Genomic DNA, 25,009 nt, shown 5'->3' with positions numbered 1-25,009 from the left:
TTATAGTTCTGTTCATCAAAATTAACAACATTGCAATATATATGTATGTATGCATTTAGTAAAATACCGCTTCAATAGTATGAAACCATCGTAATCAAACATAACCCAATATGTTTTAAAAATGAATTTTAACTTGCTTTAATCACAATCAAAAAGTATAAAAGCAGTTAGATTTTTTTTATCGGTTTCGAAAAAAAACTTTAAAGTCTTACATTAATCAGAGTAGCAAAAAATTTTAATTCGGTGGTCTAAAAATATAAAACTTGATACAAATCCCAAATGCATCGAAATATTAATTTTATAAAAATCCCTGTAGAAATCATGGTAAAAATAAACCATGTTATCAAGTAAAATGTTAGTCACCATTCATAAGTATAATTTTGTTTTTAAAGCAGATACCAGCATTTTGTTTTCACCAATTCGATTTCATACCGAATCAGGCGATGATCTGCCGTCTTTAAGTCTTCCTTCTAAGAAGTGGAAAAACAACAAGCACATTGCTAAAAGATGTCACAGAGTTGATATGAATACCCACAAAGAAATTCAGAAAATTTTACGAGGTTAAATTTTTTCACTTTTTTTAAATGTTGTGATTTTTGTTCTTTAGTTCTTTACTCTATACTTTTTTTTCATTCTCTCTTCTGCTGGAAAAACTATTGAATAATAAAAGGGGAATTTGGTTATATTGGACAACATATAAAATGTGTAACTGAATTATCATGAAACACACGGAATATATTGAACAGCTTTTACTGTTTTTATTGCTGTTATCATAGAGTTGATATTTATACCCACAAAGAAATTTAGAAAATTTTCCGCGTTTTAAGGTTTATGACCCTTTCTACATTCATGTGAACTACAAAATTTTCAAACTGCAATGGTATCAAAACAGCAAAGATAATGAATCATAGAGATTGACCATTTTGTATATATACCAGGGGGAAACTTCGTGCAGAGCATTATTAATTATTTTTTTAAAGCATGTAATTGAAAAGTGGGGTTTTGTGGCCTATAAAACCCAGATTTTTGTGGAAAATCCACAGAGATTCCTTTTATAAAATTTTAAACATAAATTACTCACTTGTTTTTGTATAATGTTCTAGCGTTTATTGTTTACAAAAAGTCACTAACAACCTTTCAATCCCTAAAAACCTCGTGATAAATCACTTAACTCGAGTACACCCAAGAAGGTGAACTTGGATTGATCCATATTTATATTTTTTCAAACCAATATCTTAATCTATAAGCTTAATTGTTTTATGAAATCATTGCTAGCACTGCATGCATTTATTCTCTATCTATCAATCACCGAACTGCAAAATATGAGAGTACAAGGAGAAAGGCTGTGGATTTTCTATAAAATTTCTATATGTTTAGCATTAAATCAACAGAAGGGTGCATAACCTTTAATGCTACACTTTTTTAAATGTTGTTATTTGTGTTCTATTCTTCATTTCTTTATTCTTTTTTCAATCTTCATACTGCTGGACAAACCAGTGAACAATAAAAAAACAGAGACTCGTTCTTTCGTCTCTGTTGATTAGTTGTCACATTGGCAATAATTTAATGTCTACTGGAAGTCGATGAGAATGATTTGCATTTATTTGATAAGGGTCTGTTTTGAATTATCATAAAGAGTTCGGTATTTTTTGTTATTTTCACTTTTCACAAAACAAAAAACTATATTAGAGAAAGACAAATTATAGATATACGATTTCCCTTTTCTCGACGTGCATAAACAAAACTTTCGATAATAAAAGAACTATACTATGATTCTTAGCTAGATAACAACTATGGAATTTTCAACACTTTCTCATGTCAAATCATTCAAAGTTTACAATTTACTTTACTCTGTTTGTAGGTATATATCAAATGTGAATAACACTATATAAATTGTATGCGTCGGAGGCGCTTTTCTTAAAATGAATTTTTCAATGTTGTTTTCGTTCTTGTCATCGCATCTACACCTCTGTCTGCTCAACTAGAATACTTTTACCCTTATGCTTATGAAATCTAATTAGATTGTTTGAATTAACTTAGCTTCTACGTCTTAGAAACAATAAAAAAAAATCGAAGCAAAATACAAATATTCAATTGAAATCTAGTAAAAAATTCTACCATCACTAGCTATTTGTTTCTACTAATATCCATCTATGTGTGAGTTGTTTCTATCATTTTAAAAAATACAAAACACAGAGCAAAAACATATTTACTTATATTTCAAATGATGCAATGACATTTGATTCATATTTATGTTTTATATTTCAGTATATATATGTTTCACTAAATTGATATAAAACAACAAAACATAACATGACACATAGTTATCTTTTAAAAATGAAGGTTTTCTCTACTTGCCTGATCTTTTATAATTCCATATTTATTCATTTCATTTTCATTTATTCAATTTCTTTTTTACAATACAAAATACAAAATTGACTTTAATAAGATATTTTCATAAAACATCATATTTGATTTTGAATTTACTTTATTTTCTAGAGGTGGTGCCTCTGACTTGTAACGATCGTAAACAGATTGATGCCGATGATGACGACGATGACGCTAAAACGGTTACCGATTTTAGTTACTTAGAACCAAAGCAAAAAGTTAAACTAAGGAAAAGATGGAATAAAATTTGTCTTACAAGCAAGAAATCACAAATATACTCACCTCAGGAATATTTGACGGCTGCTGGAAGCACTGTTAAGAAACAATTCGATGAGAATGATTTGCAATCAAACTATCCAGGGAAAGAACCATATTCCAGGAATGGCTCGTCGTCAAAGTGTAAAGAAAGCAACATAAAGAACCATGCTATTAACAGTACATTTTTGTCAAGCTGCGAAGACATAGACAATACAGAGCAGTTAATAGAGAATGATTTGCCCTCAATCTGTGCAGAAGTCAGCACTAAAGAACAGTCTTGCAAGAATGGTTTACAAACACAGTGTTTATCAAAGAAAAAAGGAATTGAACTCATAACATCAGAACGAGAAGTAATACCTTCGCACAGAAAGAGAGGACTTGCTTGTGTACAGGTAAAATTAACTTACTCTTGTCAACTTTTAGAAAGAGGGACTAAGTACAATTATAATAAGTGTAGACTTCAATATTACCATATGGGCATTTTTCTTCGACTTCAAAAATACCTCCACACACTCTGAATTTCTATTGTAAAACATTTATACAAATGCACCTATTTCCACTTAATTGTCATTTAAAAATGGTATATCTTTTAGTCTCTAAAACGTGTAAAATCCGGTTTCAGTAAGGAATATCAGATACACATCTGATCTATTTTAGTAATACACTACATTCGCATCTAATGAAATTTAGACATGTGTGACCATCGGGGACTAACAGTCTTCCTCAAAAGGTATCGACCCAGTGGTAGTAATAACACTTAAGGAGTGGCGATAGATACCCAATGGGCAGTCAAACTCATAGATCCGAAAATAAACTGACAACGCCATGGCTAAAAAAGAAAAAAAAACAAAAAGACAAATAATAATACACAAGACACAACTAACGTTACCAATTTTACGCCGAAAGATGCGCATTTTGTCGATTGATGTAAGTAAATGTGGGTAAACTTTCTGATCAAAACTGACCATTCTGCGTAATAAACTCTGAATATGTAGATTTTGGGAGCAACGATCTCACAGATTATATTTCGAGACAGGTATACCTTGAGTATATAATGAGAAGTTTCAGCCTAGTATCTAGCTATTAAGTACACAATATTTACTTTCACTTGCAGGAATGTTTTACTGTATTAGACAAAGTTTATAACCACAAGCTTAGTGAACCTTTTCGTGAGGAGGTAAAATCTAAAGATGTAAGTTGATGTTTATAGTGCTCTCGTTACCATAGGTATTGTGTACGAAACGTTAAAGTATTAAATTCGAGACTTACGTGCGTGCAAATCATTTCAAAGGGGGACCCAAATGAAGCAATCTTAAATACATATTCAATGATATACATTAAAAAATTGTGGAATACGACAATTTTTCCATGTTTAACAGTGTATTCTGCTGTAAAAACATATTAAAGAATTTCATGATACTGATTTCATTTGAAGCATAATATGCTGTTATCAACAGTGATGCAAGTAATCAAATATTAAAAATCCAAGAAGTTGAAGAAAAATAATGCCAAAAATTAGGTTAAAACATTTTAAATAACCTATGTGCATGTTTCTAGAAACAAATCCATAGAAAGAACAAAACACAAGCATCAGTTTTCACCACTGCAACCATAAGCTTACACAGTATATATATGATTATTACCACTGAAATTATAATCAATTGAAAGATTATAGTTGGGGAGACGAATTTATATAAGTTTTTCCAAGTTTCCGAATCCCATATTTGAACTTCATGTAACATTGTAATATTTTGTTCTTGTAATTTTTCATTAATAAATAATTAAACTAAAAAAAGAAGTTTTCAGTGTTATACATAAAAAAAATGATACACTATACATTCCAACATGTATTCAATTTACCTCGGAAAACAACATATTCATACATTCTATAAGCAGATGTTACTTTCTGTCACAAGGTTGTATATAACTAAATTTTCATCATATTTCGATGATGATATTTGGATTGAAATCAACGGATCATTTAACAATTTTTCAGTCTACTTTATATTTGTGAATATATTTTTTATCGTATAGATGAAAATGCGTATGAGTAACGACTTTGTCTTATTGTCTCCTCTGAACCTTTGACATCGATTGGTTATATTTTAGTTCTTTTCTTTGCAAACAGCTTGCATTTGAGATTTCTTTCTCATTTGAACCATTGGTTTTATTTTATCATTGTCAAGTTTATTGCATGAAAAAAAAAAAACAACACACACACAACATAAAAAAAAATCTAAAATATTTGAAAGATCAACATAGTTAGATAAAGTTCTGATCTCCAAGATTGGGCTTATCTTTTGTAATATTTTTTCATAAAATGATAATCTTTTTTATTTCATCGGATTCTCAGAATGATATGCATATGCTATGTTTTCTTTAAATAATTTGAAAGTTATTTTTATTTTATTTTAGTTTATGAAATATTGTTCAATTTGTCTATTATAACATTTGTTCAGTAGAATAGATCTGATGAGTTTTCCCTTTCGCAAACACACATACATATTACTCTTTTTTCAAGAAATGTTAAATGTTGTTGGTCAAAAGTTGTTTAGTTTACTCTTTATTTGAATAATAGTCTTAAAATACCGATTTATTTCACCATTCATCTTTTGGCCAAACACTAAACCACCGGTGGAGACCTAAACCCCCTCCTTAATATTTGATGCAAAACGACAGAAAACTGGAAACTAGAAAACAACAGGCAATACATAATTTAAAAAAAATTGTTTGTCATGAATTATTATCTAGTCTGTAATGTTAGACAGTATTCATTGTTGAAGATAAACAAATGTATAGCTAGGCGTCTATTTGTATTGCAAGATAATGAATTTCAGTATACTATATTTAATTTGAAGGTACCTGACTACTATAAGACTATAAAGAGAGGAATGTGTTATGACATGGTCGCTCACAAGTTACGTAATGGTTTCTACAGTCAGATGGAGGAATTTGTGGATGACATGAGATTAGTTTATAGTAACTGCTACCAGTACCATGAGGTAAGACTTTGAAAGAACTAACATGGTCAATAATTTGTTTTCGAAATTCTATCTTCATTGTTAGGTCATATATTTCGCTTTTATCCTGGGTAGTGGAGCAAGTTGGTAAAATGTTCGAAAATTTTGAAGTAAAAGGCATGCTAAAAAAAGACTCGATTATGCATTGATTCAGATTAAACACATTAGTTGCATTTATAACCTCAGATACGATGAAGTATATAAAGCTTTTATGAATTACATCATGCTAAAAAATCATCAAATATACCAGGATTATAATGTGTACGACGCTGGAATCAAAACAGAATCAAAACTGTTAAGAAACCATACAATGAAATATATTACTATGTACGTTTAATCTATGATGACATGGTTCTTAAATTGTTTAATCTTGCACTTGCACTTGATTCAGTTTTACCTGAACTAGCTTGTGTTTTGGTCATTTGCATAAACATGCCATATGCTTGCTATTAATGGAAAATGAATAAATTATCTTTTATTCATTCACTTTTTCTTTTGTAGAAAAATAGTGATATATATAAGGCTGGAGTTGAAATGGAAACATTCTTTGAAAAAAAGATGTTAGAGACCTTTCCGTCCTTCAAAACGTCCGTGTGATTACAAAGCAATATAAAAGCTAGCTGTAAATCGATCAGTATTTTTACAGTTTTTACACTAAATTATCAGTTTTAATAATGTAATTGTTTGAAATGTTTTATGTCATTTTCTATATCGTTTGAAAAATAATGCAGTAACTATGTTGTAAGCAACCAGGAAACGTTTTTATGATTTCAAAAAAAATATATGAATTTTGCAATTGAAACTTCCTGTGTGATGAATTGGTTTTTCATATGTTTTGTAATTCACTTATTTAAACAAAAGGCCTATGATAAGTACTTGTTGAGAACAAGTACTTCCGGTTTCCTGCAAGGAAGTATCGTTAAAAGTATTTTGATTTATATGCAATGGGTAAAATTAACATATTTAACTAAACAAATTGAACATGTCAAATACATTAATTAAAATATGCTATATTTACGAAAAGTAATTTCACAGTAACAACTTAGAAACATAAAAAATCTTGTGACTTGCAAAATTGATATAAGTCAGTAAGTTTGTCGGACCTCATCAGTCAGTATATTTGCTCTAACCATGGCAAAACACTAACAACGGTCATTCTTTCTTGTCATAAAAGTAAAAACGGTTATTGCAAACATTTTGTAAAAAAAGACCATCGTTGACTTCTTGTTTGCAGATAAAATCTTAAATGATCTCGAAGAAAGAAAACAACAATCATAAATTGCTCCTTTTATTATCAGTTATGTTGTTTTGGTTTTATGTATTTAGATGTGTATGTAATTTTTGTAAGGGATTCCAAGGATTGAAACAGCTATTTTCAGTCAATGAAATATGTCGAAAGTGAGCTTTAACTCACTATTTTTAGTTAGTGATTGAAATGTAACTGTTTACACTCATGTCTCTTTATATCTATAACATTGAGTTAATACCATGGGGGTGAAATCAGTGATCGGCGCACAAAAATCATGCTCGAATCAAGAATTACAGCATTTTCATTGGTTGATGTTGGAGTACGAGTACAAAAAAAAGGAATTTTAACCAGTTTGATTGTTACCATTTGGTGCTTTTTAGAGCTTGAAATATTCGTAATTACTCGTCCATCTTTGAAAACATAATGATATTCAAGTATAAGTGAACTTTTGTTATTCGGTTGCCGTAGCGATGCTTATTTTTAATCATTTTTAAATGTAGATAAGTAGACATTACTAATGTATCAAAGTTTTTTAAGTGTCCCAACATACGTTGTCCCATTTTTAAGTTTGATTACTTTTTTTAAACAAATATATGCATAATTATATTTGAAAGTGCCGAGAAACATTCACTCAGAGTGCTCAATTTATTTTTGTACATACATGTATATCTCAAATGTGCCTGAACATATTTTGATATTTATTAATATTGTAAATAATTTTGAATTAATGGTAAATCATTATGTTACTGTAATTGTTCCTTTTTCTAATTTTGGGTAATGTTTGTAATTCATTAGTGGTGTACTTATTGTTGAATTTTAATTTATCATTTCTATAATAGAAGAATAACATATATTATATATATAGTCGAAAAGTGAAAAGTAATATTTATATATTTGTAGTATAAAATCGTTATTTGCATTGTTAGTTATCATATGTTTTATATTTAAAAAAAAATTGAAAAGGGTTTGTTATTCCGTTAAAAGCTGTTAGGAGATATTTATACAACTTTTCTTAGTTAGTTACCACTTTCAGAAGTAGAAAAATACATGATATTATGGACATACATGGCAACAGTGTCTTTCCTTTTCCATTAAATCATAGGTTTGAAAATAAATGAGTTTTTTTAAATTTTACTGGGACATCATCACAAAAATTTGTGACATACTTTTAAGCTTGTGTCCTGGGTTTATCTATTTATATAACTTTAGCAATTCCTATAAAACATGAAGTTTTATTTCAAACAGGAAAATATTGTGAAGAAAATTATTTTTATCAAAAATGGTTAAAATTGAATATTTTTCACGCATAACTTAAATATGATAATTCTAGCTTATTAATTGCATACATAATTGTTACAAACATTGACCTGAAATCTTAACGAATATTACTTGTTATTGTGTGCCTTAATATTGTTAAAGATGAAAATCTAACAAACATTTGCTGTGATACCGGTTTGAATCTGATTTTGTATTTTTGCAATCTTTTTACGTTCAACATTCACCTTTAGTACTAAAACACGAAATCATTGTTTAAGTATCTAGACCATTTAGCTGTTGTTTCATATGGGTTCTAATTTAAGTGCCATCTTCGTGTGTCCAAACTTTAAATCAATCATCTAATTTTACCTTCACCCAAACCACTCATAATTTTTTTGCTCAATTAAAGAAATCCCAATTAAAGGTAATCTTTGATGCTAGTCATTCATATATGTGAACATATATTTTCCTTTATCATTGACCATTTAAAATCTTACAATCGTTGACCATTTTGATCCCTGAAACAACAACTCCTTTCCCAAGTTTCAAACACAAAATACAGTTCTGAAATTCAGCTTGAGTAAATTACAGAATAAAGTGTGTTATTTAATCCCGATATGAAATCCGTAAAACTGTTTTCGTGAAATGTTTGTATATACTAGCTGCATAACCCATGTTGAGTGAAAAATATAACTGAATATTTTGTTTCAAAGTCACAATAGACAGTATGGTTTTGATAAATAGTACTTTAATTTAATAAGAACTGCATAATCAGTACAATAAAGTTTAAAACTAGATAAAATCTCCAGTCATCACAAATTGACCTATATTTCTGAATTCTTTTGTCAATCTTTTTGCTATTTTTTTAAGATACATCTGTTTCCCTCTGCATATCGTTTGGTCTAATTTTGCATGTTTACTGTTATTTATTGCAGCTGCAGCGATGCCTTAACGATAAAATTTTATACATTCATGTTTGTCTTTTGTGGTATTTCAAATAAAATTATTTATGCATTTAACAATCATTGTGAAATATATCTTATATAATACCTTCCTTTCTAGTCCTTTCCAAATTTTATTCATAACATGAAACTGCCTAACCATCATGATAGAAAACACTCTTTGATCTAAAATTTTGTTTGTCCATCATTTATATTCATAGTGATTGTATAAACGTGTAAGCGAATAGCGATTTAGAGTGCCCTGATAAAAGAAATTTGAATAATCAACACTTTGACATTACTTTATTTTCTAAACAAAAGTATGACTTCATCAAATGATAGGTTGATACAGAAGAAATCCGTTTGAGGTATCTGGTTGACCTTCAGATGTTTCTGATGAACAATTGAGTTGTTTTCAACATGCAGTAAAATCAGATTCCATTACAACAAATGTTTCTAATAGCCTAACTTGTGGGGTAATGTGGTTGGCTTAACCAGTGAATTGTACCATATTTTTATACAGTATACACACTATAGGTTGCATTTCTGTAAATATTGACAATGCAATTTCCCATAGAAACTCCTTTTACGGCTAAAACTGTACCACTTTTACTATGAAGTTTTGAAAAAAAATCTTATCCTAGAATTGAAAGTTCATATGCACCACAATTTTTTCCAAAGGTCAAAATATAGGGCTGTGCAGCATATTTTCAACGTTTATATGCCTTGAACTTCTCAGAGTTTAAACTAACACTAATTCTCTTAACTACCCCAACCTCGAATGAAAGGTTACCACAGATTTCAATGTAAACAATATGCACATGTTTATTTACTGGTAACATTCCCAAGTTATGTCTCTGTGAGATTGAACACAGAGAGCATAACTGGGAACCAGTATGTAAACAAAATTAATTTTCTATGAATATTCAAGATCTCCCCAAAAGAGGCGTGTTTTGAGAAACAGCTGTATTTATAAAGTGCAACCTATAAATGGGTCCCATTGAAGACAGTTTGTGTTGTCTTAACAACATATCAACGTTTAATCCTTTTATTTACATGTCCCAGCTTGAGCAATGTGTAGTAATCTACAGAAAAGAAAACAATTTATCTAATGACAATGAAATCTTTCTTACTTACACTAAAATATTGGTCAGTGTAACTTTTACAAGATTTTAAAACGCAAACTCAAATATGGTGCAAAACATGAAATAAAGGGCATTGAGCATTATATTGGTTCCTGTAAAATGATAGAACTGAATAAACTTTAAACTAAATTCCTTCACAAATTGGTTTCAAGAAATATCTAACACATGATAAATCAAGTCATCAGTTGTTTGCAAATGTTCGAATCTGAGGGAATCTCCTGTACTCCAAAAGGAACAAGACTTTTCGTTAACAGGTTCAGCCTTTTCTGCTTTGCATGCACCATCCACAATTAGAATTCATACTCAGTCAAAACATCAAAATGATAACTTGTGAAGTATTTTATTGCAAAAATCATCACTTAAAATAACAAACAGTTTAGGTAAAAATGCTTCATTGCAGAAAAATATAAAAACTTATCAGCACTATATATAACAAAATATTTCAAGGTTCAAAGTAGCACAAAAACATAAAATATACATTTCCTATTTACAACTTTACTCTAATTTTTTTAATAAATTTAAAAAACAGTCCTATTATGAGTTCTCCGTAAATTGTAACCTTAAAAAACTCTGATTCAGTCCTTTATATAGTATGTTACAAATCATTAACTGATATTTTTGGGTGTTATATTTTAAAAAGCAACCTAGTCATACTACACCATAAAGTACTACAATCAGTTATACTCCTAATATACAAAAATCTTTCTATTGGCATTACAAACTTTTCCTTAAAAACATAGGAAATATATAGTACCTTCAAAGTTATAACGAAATTAGAAAAGTATACAAAGTTAAAATGCTTTTTGAAAAGTAAACAAAACACTAAATGCAATGGGGCAATGATCTTAGTAGAGATTATTTGAATAAAGTGCTGGCAATCACTGAAGGGTGCAATTACTCGCATTTTGCAAAAGAACTTAAAATAAAACATTGCCATTATTTTGAATGAGGGATCTTCTTTTGTTCTTGAACAAAGGAGTAGGTCAGGTAAGAGCCGATTTTGGCCTCAAATTTCAAGTTCATCTGACGAAAGATTTTTAACACTTTTTAAACACTTAAGTGTTTATTTCTGTTGATTCAATTAGTTTATGTGAAAGATTTTAACTGAATTAGACATTAGAAAAGCTCTGATTGAAGCTTAAATATGAAAAATCTATCAAATATGCCAAAAAAATGTCACTTTTCAGTTGGTTTTTGTCAAAAATGAAATTGGCCACATCCCTGTTCATTCTTAACCTTTATGTATGTTATGTATTAACATCAAATACAACTTACATTTCAATATAAAGAATGAACACAAATGTGGCCACTTTCATTTAAGACGGAAACCGTCTAAAATTTAACTATAATGCTGAAATTGTGAAAATTTCATTAATTTAGCATGACTTAATGATGCTAGTACCTGATATATATGCATTGTATTGTCAAAAACAGCCCATATTTATGTAGCCGAAGCATTCTTCTTTCCAATAAATAACTAAAATTTACATTTTAACAATTTTATAAAACTGTTATATTTTGGGGCCAAAGAGAGGTCTTACTGGACCTACTTATTTCTAGACAACAAGATAGATTCATACACCTTACAAATAATGTAACTTTCAATTAAATGTTTTCATGGCAAGTATAGATATTCATATACACCTGAATTCATAATTTCAATATCTCAGTATATATCAATATAAATAAATTTCTTGGCAGTGATATGGATAGGATATAAAGAATGATACCAATGCATCAAGGTTGTTTTTATGGGTCTCAACAGTAAATAAGGCCTGATTTTTTCCCCCTCCAGCCAGTGACAATAGGGTTATAATTACATGTCAAGCAATTTTTACTCCAAAATTACTAAAGATTGGAACATATTATATTATACATATAATTAACAACGCACCAAAAGAAACACCAATAAAAAAAAAAAAAAATCTCAACTTTCTTAACATGATTGTCTTTCATTGACCAAGTTATTTGCAATATACAATAGCAGGAACAGAATAATTTGAAATGAAAAATAATGTGAAGCTTTTTTAAAGCCATTTTTTTCTAGCATGTCAGACTGAATGATAAAAGTAAAATTAAGTTTTCCAGAACAAAAAATATAAAGATTATTGTTGTATCCTTCTGAACTGAAGATATATCTAAAATTAGGATGTAATGTGTTAAGATTAAAGAATTTTCTGAAACACAGAAAACATGAAATGCCTGAAAATGAAGGATAATTTTGGATATAGTTTTGAACTTAACAAGGAAAAATTTATAATCAAAACATTCTATATGCAAAGATCATTAACAGCTAATCCTTTTTGAACTCACAAGTATGATTTGGATGTAAGTATTGCTTTTCCTTACAATTATGTGTACTATGAATTGAGAAATTATCTAAGTGGTCCATTTCTTCTATAAATTTCACAATGAAGATATAAATGTATAAGGAACTATAGTTAAATGGAAAAAATAAAAAAAAAAGCATAAAATAAAACCTTGCAAAAAGGAATCATGGCGCTATAAGCTATACAATTAACCATTGAACAGTATATAAACAGCAATAATCATACATTTTGTGTAAGCACATCTAATTCTGTATGACATTTTACTAAAGGAGTCTCTTAAAATGAGGAAGAGACAATTGATTATAACCAAATCACATTTTGTTTAACTGAAAGACAAAGGTATATTGGCTATATTTACGACAAATTTGTATGGTATTAACACTGAAAGTGGTTACGATTATAAATGATACATCTGTTATATTTCTCTTCCCCATTTGCATTGCACCAAATAGGGACTGGTTTAAAAATATGAATCACTGAATTTGTCCTTCAATTAAATCTGTTACATTTTCTATTACAGATTTGCATCAATTACAACTACTTTTCACTCTCCACATAACTGAATATAGAAATTACACCGTTTCTTTGCATTGTAAAGAAATAAAAAATTTATGTTTTACACACATACATATAGCACCATTACGAACTGCAATAGACAACTATTTTAACACAATACAGCAGTGGGATTCAGATATCTTCTTCATACAAATACGAAGCACAACAAAGTCCATTTGACAATGATCTGATTCTTCTTTTAGATAACATTACCAAATTGACTCAAATGAATGAGCTTAAATAAAAACATAAGCTAAAATAATAGCACCAAAAAGTAAAAAAGTCATAATGGAGCACAGATAAGTAAGAATGGAACCAGTATGACATACTTGTATATACAATTGTGCAAATTCTTCATAGCACTAAACATAAACAAAGATTAATCTCTCAAACAGATGTTTTTCATTATAAATATTTACATTTTGAAGATTAAGCAATAAAAATAAAATTTAAAACAGTCCTTTTTGTGCATAACAACAGTGACAAATAAAATGAAAATAAAAAAGTGACAAAATAACATTTTTCTTTGCCATAATTTGCAATACTTTATAAAAGCATGTCTATTTACAAGGTCATAAAATCATAAAATAGTTTTAATACTGATTAAATCATCTGGCAATTTAGTGATGGATTGTATTGTAAATCTACAAGCAAATGTCACTGTGAACCAGAGTTTCCACCCCTGTCTCCACTGCCACGTCCAATGCTTAAATGTTGTAACAAGGGCAATAACCCTGGTAACAATGGAAGTTCTGTAACATCACCTTGATTATGAGTAGGTTCAGACATATTCTGTAATCCCATAGGCACAGATTGTCCCATCTGTTGCACAGAGTTCTGCAAAGGATTTCCCATCGGGGGCATGGAATGCATAGGATTTCCCATCTGGGGCATAGCTTGCATAGGATTTCCCATTTGAGACATGGAATTTAACCCAAAAAGTTGTCCATCATTTGGCTGACCTTGAGCACCTGGAATACCACCCACTTGACCCAACATGAACTGTGACATTAATGGATTAATCATAGCTTGTTGGTTCATCTGAGAGAATAACATCTGTTGATAGAAGAGCTGTTGTGGTGTCAAGTTGAAAGTGTTCAGTGGATTCTGAGTGGCCAGATTAGCAGCTCCATTATTTGTTGGTTTTGGCAGGTTTGGTGGGGCAGTGATTTTCATTGGCGTCACAACGTTGGTCATCTTGACAGGGCTCACTGATGCTGACAACACAGACTGCAAAATAAAGATCTTTTTATTTTAAACAAGTTGAAGAAAATAAATAATATCTGGTGATTTAATATTTATTTGACTTCAATGATGGATTGATTGTTGGTTGCTTAACGTCCAGTAGCAAATTTTGACTTCAATGAAAAATGTTTTTGGTTTTTCTATTTTTTTGGTGAAAAATCTCTGAGAAGCACAAGACTTAAAAATTATTTTTTGGAATTTCTTTTTGTCCATAAGGGGAGATTACTGTAAATGGCAGTTCTTCAATAGTTTTGGTTTTAATTTAATTAAAACTAGTCAAGAATAATGACATAAGAGCTTGTCAAATGTGATAGAAACTGGCATATTAAAATATAAAGAAAACTTTCCTCTCTTTTTTTTCTTCTGTATTACATGGTCATTATATAATTTCAAATTTACAACTGAAAACAGACACATAAATTTCTTTACCTTTGTTGCAGCATCAGATTTTACTGTAGATGAATGGATTTCTGGCTTTTTGGTTAGAGATTCTGCATCTTCAAACTGATTGGTTGGTGGTGCTAAAAATGACAAATTAATCAGATATCATTTAATAGTCAAATGTTACACATCTGCTTTTATATTAAATCTTGAAACTCATAATATTCACTAGTGTATCTCATAGCAAGTCAGACCATAGAAATATTTTATGATTCTCATATTCAACTACCAAGGAATACAAAAGGTTTAATAGCAAAAGAGACACAACTCTAGCCTAGCTTGGTAAGGCTTAAGAAAATCCAGATGAATATAAGTAAGAATATATATTCCAGTATGATATCAATGTATTTGGTTTTTATCATTATAATAAAATTATATGGTGCTTTGTTCTCTTAGGGCAGTTCCATAAAAACTATCATGGGACCCAGGGAAGGCACTTTTAAATCTGGACTAAGACTATGGGTGGGTGTCATCTTTGTTTCTACAAAGTAGAAATGTTATTGAAATTTTAATTTGCCTCTGTAGGCAATTTATTTTTATAAAGTGCCTTCCCTAGCTACCGTGTATGTTCTAATTGAACAGCCTTAGGTATTTCTTTGTACAGTAACAATTTTTTCTGTGCTTTTTAGTCCATATAATTTCAAATCGTTTTAAGAGTGACAAAGATGTTCAGAAGTTTCTAACAAGGTGAACAATTTGGTTTGATAAAACAATAATAAAGGTGGAGAGCAACATCTAGTCAAGTGACAGAAAATCCTGGTCATCTTTTAACAAATGCGTACTGGTTTGAGATAAGCAAGGCATTCCAAATGCTTTTGTTAACCATAAATTTGGTTAAAGTCCATTGAAATTTCCACTCATTAGCATTAGAAATACATATATTTATATGAACAATGTTCAAGTCCACAGGAAATTGTCAACTCAACTGAAATTTCAAGAGTCACAAGAGTTAACTGTAGGACCATTAGTTTGACAGGAATTTGATGAGCAATGTATTATGTGAAGAGGCATTACACAGTTTAACATGCTCTCATGCAGCATTTTACAAAGTTTCATGAAAAAATAACAATGACAAATAGACAAAAGTAACCTTGTCTCCAAGGATTTAATTTACTATTTTTTGTTTACATCTGGAAGGAAAAGTACACTTAATCCTTACTAGAATACTGCTTTTTAAAAAAAGTTGTAAGATCAGGAAAAAAAGTCCTATAATTTCCTTTATTAGAGGCTTGCAGATATTATTGTACCTTAAATCAAACTTGGAACTCTACCAAGAGCATTCATGCAGCATGAAAAATGTTTATTTCTGAGTAAATTTGATTCTCAACTGAGTAAAGGCTTCCATAATATGACTACTTACTAGCTTTAGGGGCTTTCTCTAATGCTGTTTTCAGTTGAGATATTTGTTGTTCAATATTATTTAATTCATTGACCACCTCTTCACTCTGGCTTACAGTGACATCCATCAAAGACTGCAAAATTCTTTTTCTGAAACAAATCATAATAATGTCTTTATGTTTTTCAATTTTAAATATATATTGTATTCAGAATTCTGAAATTTTTGCGATCTTTTATTGATACGAGTATTAACTTAATTTAAAAATCAACAATAAAATGCTTGAAATCTTAATAAATCATACATGGGATTCTTCCGGCGTGAGTTAAAATCTCCCGCTTTTCAGACCCTCTTCCGTCCCTCCCATTAAAAATTGAAATCTTCCGCTTTTGAACATGTCAATCTCCAAAAAATTTCAGCAGACAAAAAGTCCGAGAAACTCAAAATTTATATGGGAAAAGTCAGAGAAAAACGGAAGTGTCCTGTAATGAAATTTGTGTCAAAAAGGTAAATAGGGAAATAGCCTTGAGTAATCAATGAAGGTGTTAAGGATTAGACTGTATATACAACAATAAAAGATGATTGGCATTTACCTAGTAATCAACTAGCTAATTAAATATTCACGTCTGAATGATAAAAAGTGAAATACTGACAATGGAACAGTTGTGTAAACATCGATTTTGATGCTGTTGAAAACATGGAACAGACTTACAGTTTATACTGAACATTAAAGACAATAAAATGATTAAATCAACTCAAATATGATATGTATGGCTTGTTTTCTATCAAAGCCAATGGAATTATACCTTTACATATTAAAGTGTGTTTGTCTTATGATTTGACAAATGCAAACTGTATGCTATATTCTTCTTCAATTTTGAGTTTATTATGTTATCACCAAATACTCCAGCATCAAATTAAAGAAGACATTCACAAAGTATCTTAGCCAAATATAAAAATGGTGCAAGTCAAGTGCCAAGGGTCAAGACCATGCTTACTACACTTCATACAAAGCTGACTATGGTTGCCCTAATTACTTGACTAAAAATATGGAGACAGCTACCCACCAGAAGACCCACAACTCTATCAATTCAACACCTTTTGTTACAAACATGTTCAGTAGTGGTACTAAAGTTGACAATGTAGCTAAAGAAGAGGTACTTTTTGCCATGTATGATGGCTGATCACTTTACCTTGGAACTATATATGATGAATAAATATTTGAACCCCTTATCTTCTATTTTACTGAGTAAAAAATGGCTATGCAGGTGTTTAAAGGTATGGAATCATTGTTTTTTAACAAAAAAGGAAGATATATATGCAGTTTAAACACAGAAAAAATCTTGTGCATGTCGATAAAAAGGTCGATAAAAAATCTCCAGTTATGAGGCCCAAACTCCAGCTGAAAATTTCCAAATCTCCAGTTGTGGCTTGACAACTCTGTCACATGTCTGATAAATATACAGCATTTATTCAAAGAATATCCAAATGAATGATGGTTATGAAATGAGTTACATTTATACTTGCTTTCTTCAGTAAAATCAAGTTTCAGTGTGACAATAAAGTTTCACTTGATAAGATTTATTAATAAAGAACAGTTCTAAATGCATGGATGATTCACTGGAGGAAAATAAAACTGCAGTGTTTTCTTTGTGAGAAATTATACTGTTTTTTTTCTCTTAAATATACACTGATCCTATAAATAAATAAAATTGATGCTGAAATCGAAAAAAGTTTTTAATAAACAGCTATAAATGCAGTCTTAAGGTGGTACCCAACACTTTCACTAAAATTAATTTGGCTTGTTTGATTATCATAAAATTTTGCGAAGTATTAACTTTGACACTTTAACAAAAATATAAAAATTTAAAAAATTTTGAACCAACTGTTTTGTCAGAAAAATTACACTAGTTATTAGCAATTTGACAACCTCCAATTTTGATCATTGAGAAGCTTAATATTCCTTTTACAACACAACGTAATTAAAACGTTTAGCTGACTTTACAGAGTTATCTCCCTGTAGTGTTAGGTACCACCTTAAATCAAAACTCCCAAACAGGAAATTTCAAAATGCAATAACACCATGTCTCAATTCATTGATTAATTGCAGTAAAAATAATCTATCACTCAGTTATTCAATTACTTTTACACCATACATATGCAATAAGTGTAATATAAATAGATTTTGAACCTCTTATACTGCAGTGTATCAATGGTAAGAGTTATCTTTTCTTGGTCCATATCAGCATAATCTCCGTCTATACTTTCTGTCTCTATTTCCTCTCCAGATTCACCCTTAAACAAAAAACTGGCATTTATGTTTTCCTAGTGATATTCAAAGCATTTAAAATGAGGTTACATGTTGACATGAATATCAATTATATGGTCAGTTTTATAAATTTAGTGTTTACAAAACTTTGAATTTTTTCGAAAACTAAGGATTTTCTTATCCCAGACATAAATTACCTTAGTCATATTTGGTACAATTTTTGGAATTTTGGTCCTCAATGCTCTTCAACTTTGTACTTGTTTGGCTTGATAACTATTTTGATTTGAGCGTCACTGATGAGTCTTAAGAAGACGAAACGTGCGTCTGACATATCAATTACAAGTTTGGTACCTTTGATAAATAATTAGACAACTTATTAAAAGAAGAATTGAAAGCAAAATCCCAGATTTTGGTGGCGTTCGTGGTGCTCTGTCTTTAGCTTTCTATGTTGTGTCTTTTTCACTATTATTTGTCTGTTTGTCTTTTTCATTTTTAGCCATGGCATTGTCAGTTTATTTTCCATTTATGAGTTCGACTGTTCCTCTTGTATCTTTCGCCCCTCTTTTAAGCTCACCATGAAGGTTGAAACGAGCCTCTTATCAACCCATATAGTTGCAAAAGAATGTCCATGTGTATTTTTTAACCCCTTACCTTCCAATAAGCTTCTTCTGGATCAAACTTTTCTATCACATCTGTTATACTGCTGATTAAATCTCCTGATGTCAGGTTAAATACATGTAAAATCTGAGGAACGCTGGAAACAAAAAATTCTATACTAAAATTGCCCGGCAGGGGGGTGGATTATGGAGTACTTTAAGCAAGAAAGAAGAGAAAAACTTGATTTGTTGACATACTTTCATGTTTAATATTGAAATTGTAAAGGGCATCATGATATTTTTTCTAACTAATAATCTATCGATTCTATAAAAGAAATATGGAATTTAATGCATAAATGGAAGAATAACTGATAGGTATCACAACAAATGCTTAATTACAAATTTTGGTTTGCGATAAAAGGTCCTTCAAACATTAATGTAATGATACACACTTACCATACTTGTTTACTATTTACATGTTCTATTCCAAAATCATGTGAAACACAAACTTTTCCATTTTTTTTCATGATTTTTGCCTTTCTTTAACACTAATGAAGTGGTCTAGATTCATTTTCAACTTCTTCTTGAGAGAAAAATAGGTTTTTCCATGTAAATACTACACAATTTCACACAAAATTTGAAATTACTACAGTTTCACCAGATGTTTTCAATTAGTGACAAATATTTTTTGTCCTGAATTCCCGAGGTGAAATTGGAGGTGTTAAAGGAAGACTCTTTAAAAGTTTTGTTGACCGTAAAGCACTTTTATTCATATTTAAACCATGCTTTACAACAAACATTTACAACTTACCTATTTAATTCATACAGGCTTATACATCTTCTGGAGGGAGGGATAGCTCCATATCTACAACGATAAAAACTTATTACATTTTCCTTCTGATCTAACCATGTATCACTTAATTTTTTCCATCAAGTGCAGAGAAACCTGCTAAATGTCATATATTGTCCTTATTAAGTAAAGGACCATAAGTAAGGAGCATGTAATTCAGTGGTTGCCTTTCGTTTCTTATATATCTTATTTGTTTTCCAGGTTTTTTTTTTGTGTACATATATCAATTAGTTATTTTTCTTGTTTGAACTGTTTAACATTTGACATTTCATGGACTGTTATGAGGCTCCCACAGGGTACCCTCCTCAGGTCGCAAGGTTGCTTTTAAATTCGTCGAGAGGTCGTTTTTAAGGGAATTGTACAGGTCGCAGGTCGTTTTTCCCAACACAGAGGACGAAAGTCAGTCGGAGGTTGTTGCTTTTCCAAATTTTACAGGTCGCATGTCGTTTTTAGAAGGCCCTCAGGTCGGAAGTCGCCTCTTAAAAGCCCAGAGGTCGCAGGTCGTTTTTGACCCTGCGGGAGCCTCTTTTATAACTAGCTTTGCTGTATGGGTTTGCTCATTGTTGCTAAATTTCACAGTGTTTGGTTTCTGTTGGAGAGTTGTCTCCAGTATCACTCATAAACTTTCCCAATTTTCTTATTTTTCTTCAAGGTGTATTCCTTTAAAATGTACGTCCTCCAGCACTTCAGGCAGGCATGCTACTGCTAACTTTGGGGATCAGTTTTAATATTCTAGATAATTGGACACAAGTCAAAACTGTTCAACAGAACATTTCTGTCAATTTTGGTATCTGTTGTCCAAGTAGTTGATGAAAAATTCCAAATGTTTATACACATCTGACAGACAGGTGATAGAATATCATTTCAGTTTTCTAAGTGAACTAAAACAAATAGCAATTTCTATTTTGTTTTTTAAGATTCTCTTATTGGGTTACTGTCTCCATTACATATTCCTGGCATGTCTTTTTACCTATATTTTGTCTACAGCAAAGTTTAATATAATTAAAAGTAGCCATCAAAACCAAGTCTTACTCTTGAAGTTCCATGAAAACTTGAGGTTGTTCTTCCATAGATATTTCTATTTTACTTATCTTCTTCCTCTTTTGTTCAAGCTGCAAATAAACAAGATAGACCATTATCATCAAAACAATTAATTTTTTTTTTAAATCTGAAGGTTGAAATCAATAAAATAAAAGTAATTCCCCCAAGAACTATAAAAGAGTTATAGATGTAAAATATATAAGATTCTTAAGTAGATAGAGTGGGGTGCGCATATTCGCCGCGGACACAATTTCGCCGTTTTATAATTTTGAGTTGTAAATACTTCAAAAGATGGCTGAAATGGAAGAAATATGCCGGTAACTAAGATTTTTATAACAAATATGATTTTATTTTAAACTCAGACAAAATTGCAGCACTTACCGCAAAGGACCGAAAAACGGATAACGATTTTCGGCCAATTTTCTAAATGAATAACACGATTTCAAAGAAGTATTTCTTAGAAAAGCTTTGACTGATTGCCCTAAATTTCAGTTCTGTACACATTTAAAATGTCTGCTATTGCCATCTATAATGAAATTGATTTGAAAAATATTGTTTAAAGCTGCAGTTATTTGGGTTTAAATAGATGTATAAAAACGCGAATATGTGTCCCCAATTGACAAAACATCAGGAAATTTCAAACACCCTTTAATCTAACTTTTCAAACGATTATTTTCAAACAAACCCCTTTTGAAGCTTAAGAATATTTTGCATTTGAAGTTATCTTCATATAGAAATATCAGTATACTTCAAAAACATATAGACCTCAACATAAACTGTGGAAAACATGGAAAGATATGGCAAAAATGAGCACCCCACTCTATAAAGCATGGAGCTCAATTCTCAAAGTAGGTAGTTTTAATTTTAATTTTAGTTTCTTGTGTATATTTCAAAGTTTAGTATGACATCCTTTATTAATGAACTAGTATACATTTTGTGTTTAGGGACCAGCTGAACAACACCTCTGAGTGTGGGAGTTTCTTGCTGTGTCAAAGACCCACGGTGGCTTTCGGCTGTTGTCTGCTCTTTGGTCAGGTTGTTGTCTCTTTGACACATTCCCTATTTCAAATCACAATTTTATTATTGTTTTCTTGGTAATCAAACTGAACAATGAACTCATTAGTTTCATGGCAGATTGTCAGAGTACTTAATACATACTTGACACTACTTATAGCTTTCTGCATACACAATATACATGTTTTCAGCAAAACTAAGAAAAACATATAAATATGACAATTTTATGAATAAACTACTGTCAGATAGAATTTCTCACTGTTATTTTAAAATATAAAAGATTAGAAAAATAAATCATTAGTTTTGATGTTGTGCTGCCCCATGTTCATTTTAAAACATATTTTATTGTTTAACCAGGTGCTCCGCAGCGCGCAGCTTTATACGACCGCAGAGGTCGAACCCTGAACAGTTGTGGCAAGTATGGACAAAACAGTCAAGCGTGATACAGCTCTGAATTTGGATTGTGATCAAATTTTTGACATTACATGGTTTTTTTTTACACAAAACAATGTCAAGATTTTACAAATCAATTAAAGATTTCTTCTTCAAACTTTTTAAATCTAAAATTAAATAGTTGACACAGCATAGGTTTCTGACACAGAATGAATGTGGTCTAATGAACTTAAAAAGTTTTTTTTTGCCTTTGAGCAATTCACTATGCTGTTGAATATTAATCCTCTCAAAAAAATGTTTGAAGAAATTTTCTTTTCATTTATGAAATCTGAAATGAGAAAAATTTAACCCCCCCTCCCCTTTTTTTTCACATCCCCGTTTCCCTTTTTCCAAAACTGATATCAATTCAACTTTCTAATGGAGTTTGCAACAATAACTACTCTTTTAAATACATCATAAAATATTAAAATGTAAAATAAAGTGCTTGTTATCACTGAATGGTAAAGATTGGTTGGTAGTAAAAGTGAATATACATTGTTTATTGTATAAAACAATAAAAAAAACTTCATTAGCAACATTTTATATTGGCAAATTTCCAATGAAGTTATTTACATAAAGTTATTGGCAAATAAAAATAGAAAATGACATCATAGTCATGTCTGGCAAATGTCCAACATACATTATCTAAAAACATTTTAGATAAGATAAGGAAAAAAAGCTTCATCAGCAACATTTTATATTGGCAAATTTCCAATGAAGTTATTTACATAAAGTTATTGGCAAATAAAAATAGAAAATGACATCATAGTCATGTCTGGCAAATTTCCAACATATATTATCAACTACTATTCTATACAAAGAAAGATAACTCCAATTTAAAATTAATTGCTATTGCAATTAGATATTTCTTGCTATTATGAATACTGTGCAATTGAAAATTTCTTGCTATTGCACAATACTTGATATGGAATCCTGATTTGGCCCAACTTGAAAACTGGGCCCATAATCAATAAACAGCTGCGCCATGAGCGCATGATACGCCCAACGTCTTGTGTGGAAGTTTTATGCAATAATCATAAATAGTTTCTGAGAAAGTTTTAATCAATTACCATTTATTGCTTTTGAGACACGGCGGGACATGTGAAACCCCCCCACCCTGTTTTTTTTTACAAATATCACTAAAATAAAATTTTGAATCAAACCAAAGTGTGTAAAGTTTTAAGCAATAATCATAAATCGTTTTTGAGATACGCCACAACATGTAAAAACCCCCTCCCCCTTTTTTACAAAATACTCAATAACTCAAAAATGAAATTTTGAATCATCACCAAAAAGTATACAGATATTAAGATTAATATAACAAAGAAGTGTGTAAAGTTTGAAGCAATAATCAAGAATCGTTTTTGAGATACGGTGCGACATGTGAAAAAAAGCACACCCCTGTTTTAGTTACAAAGTGCCGTAACTCAAAAAGTTTAAATCTTATTTTCACCAAAAAGTATACAGATCATTTGACCATCATAAGAAACAACTGTATTAAGTTTCATGAAATTTGGATAAGTCGTTCTCAAGTTACGGTGCGACATGTTTACGCCGGACAGACGGACGGACACCGGACATTTGTATACCATAATACGTCCCGTCAAAATTTTGACAGGCGTATAAAAATCAAAGTACATATTTAGATAAAGCAAATCAAATAAGCCCAAGAATTTAATTTTTGTTAAAATCAAACTTAGTTTAATTTTGGACCCTTTGGACCTTAATGTAGACCAATTTGAAAACTGGACCAAAAATTAAGAATCTACATACACAGTTAGATTTGGCATATCAAAGAACCCATTTATTCAATTTTTGATGAAATCAAACAAAGTTTAATTTTGGACCCCCATTTGGACCAACTTGAAAACTAGGCCAATAATTAAAAATCTAAGTACATTTTTAAATTCAGCATATCAAAGAACCCTAAGGATTCAATTTTTGTTAAAATCAAACTAAGTTTAATTTTGGACCCTTTGGACCTTAATGTAGACCAATTTGAAAACGGAATCAAAAATTAAGAATCTACATACATAGTTAGATTCGGCATATCAAAGAACCCCAATTATTAAATTTTTGATGAAATCACACAAAGTTCAATTTTGGACCCTTTGGGCCCCTCATTCCTAAACTGTTAGGACCAAAACTCCCAAAATCAAACCCAACCTTCCTTTTATGGTCATAAACCTTGTGTTTAAATTTCATAGATTTCTATTTACTTATACTAAAGTTATGGTGCAAAAACCAAAAATAATGCTTATTTGGGCCCCTTTTTGGCCCCTAATTCATAAACTGTTGTGACCTTAACTCCAAAAATCAATCCCAACCTTCCTTTTGTGGTCATAAAACCTTGTGTTAAAATTTCATTGATTTCTATTTACTTATACTAAAGTTATTGTGCGAAAACCAAGAATAATGCTTATTTGGGCCCTTTTTTGACCCTTAATTCCTAAACTGTTGGAACCAAAACTCCCAAAATCAATCCCAACCTTCCTTTTGTGGTCATAAACCTTGTGTCAAAATTTCATAGATTTCTATTCACTTAAAGGGAAAATTCGCAAAAAAAATAAAATTTGATATTATGTTTATCCTAAATAAATAAGCATATTCCCAAAATATTAAAGGTTTATTCGTCTAGATAA

The 25,009-nt window shown here is 30.4% G+C and overlaps 2 protein-coding genes across 6 annotated transcripts in view; one reads left to right on the top strand and one right to left on the bottom strand.

Moving 5' to 3' along the window:
* Positions 1–9,194, top strand: part of LOC143063735 (uncharacterized) — a 33,363-nt gene extending 24,169 nt beyond the window's left edge. For 3 of the 5 annotated variants that reach the window (XM_076236074.1, XM_076236073.1, XM_076236075.1), the window contains exons 3-7: positions 393–560; positions 2,500–3,038; positions 3,761–3,838; positions 5,505–5,648; positions 6,168–9,194. In XM_076236074.1, coding sequence (XP_076092189.1) covers positions 393–560; positions 2,500–3,038; positions 3,761–3,838; positions 5,505–5,648; positions 6,168–6,263 — 1,025 coding nt within the window. In that variant the 3' untranslated portion in view covers positions 6,264–9,194. The remainder of the gene's footprint in view (positions 1–392; positions 561–2,499; positions 3,039–3,760; positions 3,839–5,504; positions 5,649–6,167) is intronic. The other 2 variants (XM_076236076.1, XM_076236078.1) reach the window with 2 other exon arrangements.
* Positions 9,195–13,713: 4,519 nt separating this feature from the next.
* LOC143063732 (tudor domain-containing protein 5-like) overlaps positions 13,714–25,009 on the bottom strand; it is a 55,307-nt gene continuing 44,011 nt past the window's right edge. Inside the window, exons 17-23 of the mRNA XM_076236072.1 lie at positions 20,913–20,992; positions 19,842–19,895; positions 19,086–19,188; positions 18,357–18,460; positions 16,190–16,317; positions 14,818–14,909; positions 13,714–14,373 (exon numbers count right to left, since the gene is read on the bottom strand). Of these exons, the coding sequence (XP_076092187.1) occupies positions 13,801–14,373; positions 14,818–14,909; positions 16,190–16,317; positions 18,357–18,460; positions 19,086–19,188; positions 19,842–19,895; positions 20,913–20,992 (1,134 nt within the window). The 3' untranslated portion in view covers positions 13,714–13,800. The remainder of the gene's footprint in view (positions 14,374–14,817; positions 14,910–16,189; positions 16,318–18,356; positions 18,461–19,085; positions 19,189–19,841; positions 19,896–20,912; positions 20,993–25,009) is intronic.

This window comes from Mytilus galloprovincialis, chromosome 2 (assembly GCF_965363235.1).
Source record: "Mytilus galloprovincialis chromosome 2, xbMytGall1.hap1.1, whole genome shotgun sequence".
In the NCBI taxonomy this organism is placed as follows: domain Eukaryota; kingdom Metazoa; phylum Mollusca; class Bivalvia; order Mytilida; family Mytilidae; genus Mytilus; species Mytilus galloprovincialis.
Note: the sequence above shows the minus strand (reverse complement) of the source record. Positions and strands in the feature narration are given on the sequence as shown.